We start from the raw sequence: 4,464 nt of genomic DNA, 5'->3' as shown, positions 1-4,464 counted from the left end.
TGGACAGGAAGAATGAATGAACTACCATGGCCCTCAATGGAACCATGGTAGTACATTGAGAACAACAAGCTGACAGCCGCAAAGGCGGTTGGTACCTGTAGTTTCCCATTCACAGAAATTGTTATTTCATTTTTTTCAAACAGTGACGAAAGTGGAAGCTATAACTGAAGTACTTCTGCAGGTTTGTGTCATACTGTGAGAATGCCTTTAATTGACCATATTAAGCTACAAACTGTCCAGTTTTAACTTTTAGTAGTTTAATGTAGACGTAGAAGTCTGTATGCTTTGATTCCTTTATTTCTTTTTTGTTTTGTTTTCAGGCATTTCTTTACATGCAGTATACAACTGAAAAGAGTTGTGTCTCACTTAACAAAAAGAAGAATGGAACTTTCCAATCGGTCTCTTGTTACTCAGTTTGTCATTGTAGGCTTTCCTGATCTTGGTGGATATGAGGCGTTCTTGTTTCTCCTTCTGAGTATCAGCTACCTTTTTACTCTGAGTGGCAATATCACAATAATTACCTTAATATGTACTCACCCCCAACTTCATGTTCCTCTTTACCTATTTGTTGCTATACTCTCCTTTTTGGAAACCTGGTACACCACAGTCACTATACCAAAAATGTTGACAAATTTACTAAATGTTAAGATAATCTCATATGTTGGCTGTTTATTGCAGATCTATTTTTTTCATAGCCTTGGTATTACAGAAACGTATCTTCTAACAGCAATGGCCTTTGACCGATACATGGCCATATGCAATCCTTTAAGGTACCCATCCATAATGACTACTGTGTGTTGTTTTCAACTAGCAGCTTGCTGTTGGGTTATTGGCTTCCTTGGACCTTTAACACAAATTATCTTGTTGTCCCGTCTTTTCTTTTGTGGTTCTAACGGCATTGACCATATCTTTTGTGACTTTACTCCACTCATGAATTTGGCCTGTTCAGACATTTCACTAAATGTTACAGTTGACTTTGCCATCAATTCCTTTCTTCTTTTTCTTGCTTTCACTTGTATTATTCTATCCTATTTTAAAATAATTTCCACTGTTTTAAAAATAAAGACAGTTGAAGGTAGGAAAAAAGCATTTTCTACATGTGGAGCTCATCTGACAGTGGTCTTTCTTTTCTTTGGCAGTGTGGGTTTTATGTATGTTAGACCGATCAAAACGAACTCTGCAAGTTATGACCGCATAATGGCTGTGATTTACTCAGTTTTAACACCAATGTGCAATCCAATCATCTATAGCCTAAGGAATCAAGAAATCAGAAGAGCTCTGAGGAAGAGGTTAAAATCATTGTTTTAAAGACCTTGTTTTATTGGCTTTGTACGTTTACACTTGATATCTACATTTTTGACTGTTGCCTGAATCACCCATTGGCCACCTTGATCTGAGGGGCACCGACAAGTGAGTTCTCGTTACTGAAGCTCCTGGATCTTCCTTTTCTATCTATAAGACTTTCACTCCTCAAACTGCAAAATGAGGAGCCCTAGTCTTTCTATTGATTTGTTTATGATGGAAAATAAATACATAATCCAGCTCAGGCATTTACAGTGTATGTCAACTCAGGCATTTACAGTGTATGTCAAGCAAACACAGTCTTTGTTAGGTTTGGATAGAGTAGAGATAGATGAGAACTCTTGTCATGGTTTACTGCTATCTGAGGTCCATTAGAGATATATTCCCTTACCTAATGTCCCCCCGACAATGATTTGGCCAGATAGAAAGTAAGGGAAAACCCGCAACATGGACACAGACAGAAATAAGATGACCGGTGTTCTAGTTTTAGCCTACTCTACAAAAGGAAAGCATTATTATTTCTGCCTGTGTTGCTGTTGGAGATTTCTTCTCTCATTTTGTTTGGTAAAATGCTGTCAGCATATTGGGAAGTAATAGGAAATCTCTCAAATGAAACTCTGGATAACAGCAAAAACCTGACTATGGGTTCAAAGCTTACTCTTACAAAAACAAGTTTGATCTGATTTACTAAAGGAGTTGGGAATCTTCATGCATTAAAATACAGAAATCAACTACGTGGCTCAAAAAAATTAAAGGAACACTTTGAAAACACATCAGATCTCAATGGGGAAAAATCTCATGCTGGATATCTATACTGATATGGACTGGATAATGTGTTAGAAACATAAGGATGCCCCATCATTTGATGGAAATGAAAATTATCAACCTACAGAGAACTGAATTCAAAGACACCCCGAAAATCAAAGTGAAAAAATGATGCAGCAGGCTAGTCCATTTTGCTGAAATTTCATTGCAGCAACTCAAAATGGTACTCAGTAGTTTGTATGGCCCCCACGTGCTTGTATGCATGCAGATGTGGTATTTCCTCTCAGATCTGGACCAGGGCATCACTGAGCTCCTGGACAGTCTGAGGTTCAACCTGGCAGCGTCGGATGGATGGAAACTTGATATCCCAGAGGTGTTCTATTGGATTTAGGTCAGGCAAGCGTGGGGACCATTTAATGGTATCAATTCCTTCATCCTCCAGGAACTGCCTGCATACTCTTGCCACATGAGGCCAGGCATTGTCATGCACCAAGAGAAACCCAGGACCCACTGCACTAGCGTAGGGTCAGACAATGGGTCCAAGGATTTCATCCCGATACCTAATGGCAGTCAGGGTGCAATTGTCTAGCCTGTAGAGGTGTGTGCATTCCTCCATGGATATACCTCCTCAGACCATCACTGACCCACCACCAAAACAGTCATGCTGAATGATGTTACAGGTAGCATAACATTCTCCATGGCTTTTCCAGACCCTTTTCTCGTCTGTCACGTGTTTAGGGTGAACCTGCTCTCATCTGTGAAAAGCACAGGGCACCAGTGGTGGACCTGCCAATTCTGGTGTTCAATAGCAAATGCCAATCGAGCTCTATGGAGCTGGACAGTGAGCAAAGGGCCCACTAGAGGATGTCGGCCCTCCGGCCACCCTCATGAAGTCTGTTTCTGATTGTTTGGTCAGAGACATTTACAGCAGTGGCCTGCTGGAGGTAATTTTGTAGGGTTCTGACAGTGCTCATCCTGTTCCTCCTTGAACAAAGGAGACTGTGCTGGGAGACATAGCAAACCTTCTGGCAATGGCACGTATTGATGTGACATACTGGAGGAGTTGGAGTGCCTGTGCAACCTCTGTTGGGTCCAGGTATCACCTCATGCTACCAGTAGTGACACTGACCCTAGCCAAATGCAAAACTAGTGAAAAACCATCAGAAAAGATGAGTAGGGGAAAAAATGTCGGTAGCCTCCACCTGTAAAACCATTCCTGTTTTCGGGGTCATCTCATTGTTGTCCATCTAGTGCACCTGTTTTTAATTTCATTAACACCAAAGCAGCTGAAACTGATTAACAACCCTTTCTGCTACTTAACTGACCAGATCAATATCCTAGGAGTTTAATTGACTTGATGCTATACTCTGATTAAAAAGTGTTCCTTTAATTTTTTGAGCAGTGCATAACTTTATCACCACTGACAAGTTAAGTGAATTTCATGGATTATCTCATTACAATGGCACCTGAAAGTTGGTGGGATATACAAGTAAACGTGTTGTCCCTGAAGTTGATTGGTTAAAAGCAGAAAAAATGGGCATTGCAGTTTGTTGTGGGCTGCGTAGCAGCAGAACGGACATGGCACCCATACTGACCCTTGTCCACAGTCAAAAGTGCCTACAGTGGGCACATGAGCATCATGACTGCACCATGGAGCAATGGAAGAAGGTGTCTTAGTCTGATGATACATGTTTTCTTTTACATCATTTAGATGGGAGAGTGTGTGTCTTATCTGGGGCAGAGATGCTACCAGGATGAAGTATGGGAAGAAGGCAAGCTGGCAGAAGAAGTGTGATGCTTTGAGAAAAGTTTTGCTGGGAAACTTTGTGTCCTACCGTTCATGTAGATGTTACTTAACATGTACCACCTACCTAATCATTGTTGCCGAACAAGTACACCCCTTCATGGAAACTGCATTTTCAGCAGAATAATGTGCCCTACCACACTGCAAAAATGGTTCAAGAATGGTTTCAGGAACAAAACAATGAGTTTGATGTGTTGACTGGGCCTCCAAACTTTCCAGATTTATTTATTTCAGGTACTTATATAGCACTGTCAATTTACACACACACATATATATATATATTTAACATTAATATCAGTCCCTAACCCTCAAGTGGTGTACAATCTAAGGTCCCTAACTCACATTCATACATACACATATTAGGGCCAATTTTAGACAGGATCCAATTAACCTACCAGCATGTCTTTGGAGTGTGGGAGGAAAGCAGAGCACCTGGAGGAAACCCACACAAGCACAGGGAGAAAATGCAAACTCCATGCAGGAGGCACCATCATCAGGAATCGAACCCATGACCCATTTACTGCAAGGTAGATGTGCTAACCACTAAGCCACCCCAACTGAGCATCTGTGGGATGTGCTGGAAAAACAAATCT

The 4,464-nt window shown here is 41.0% G+C and overlaps 1 protein-coding gene across 1 annotated transcript; it reads left to right on the top strand.

The window, feature by feature from the left end:
• The first annotated feature begins 381 nt into the window (after nucleotides 1-381).
• On the top strand, nucleotides 382-1,308 carry LOC149459224 (olfactory receptor 6N2-like). The gene has a single exon (XM_089681414.1). The coding sequence runs from the start codon at nucleotides 382-384 to the stop codon at nucleotides 1,306-1,308; it is 927 nt and encodes a 308-aa protein (XP_089537540.1).
• Nucleotides 1,309-4,464: the final 3,156 nt, after the last annotated feature.

The sequence above is a fragment of the Staurois parvus genome, unplaced genomic scaffold (assembly GCF_062004578.1).
Source record: "Staurois parvus isolate SC_StPar_1 unplaced genomic scaffold, SC_StPar_1.0 ptg000267l, whole genome shotgun sequence".
Taxonomy (NCBI): domain Eukaryota; kingdom Metazoa; phylum Chordata; class Amphibia; order Anura; family Ranidae; genus Staurois; species Staurois parvus.
This window is presented reverse-complemented; position numbering and strand designations above follow the sequence as displayed.

Excerpts from the sequence above, each read along its gene's own strand:
- LOC149459224 (XM_089681414.1), top strand. The coding sequence starts at position 382 with ATGGAACTTTCCAATCGGTCTCTTGTTACTCAGTTTGTCATTGTAGGC.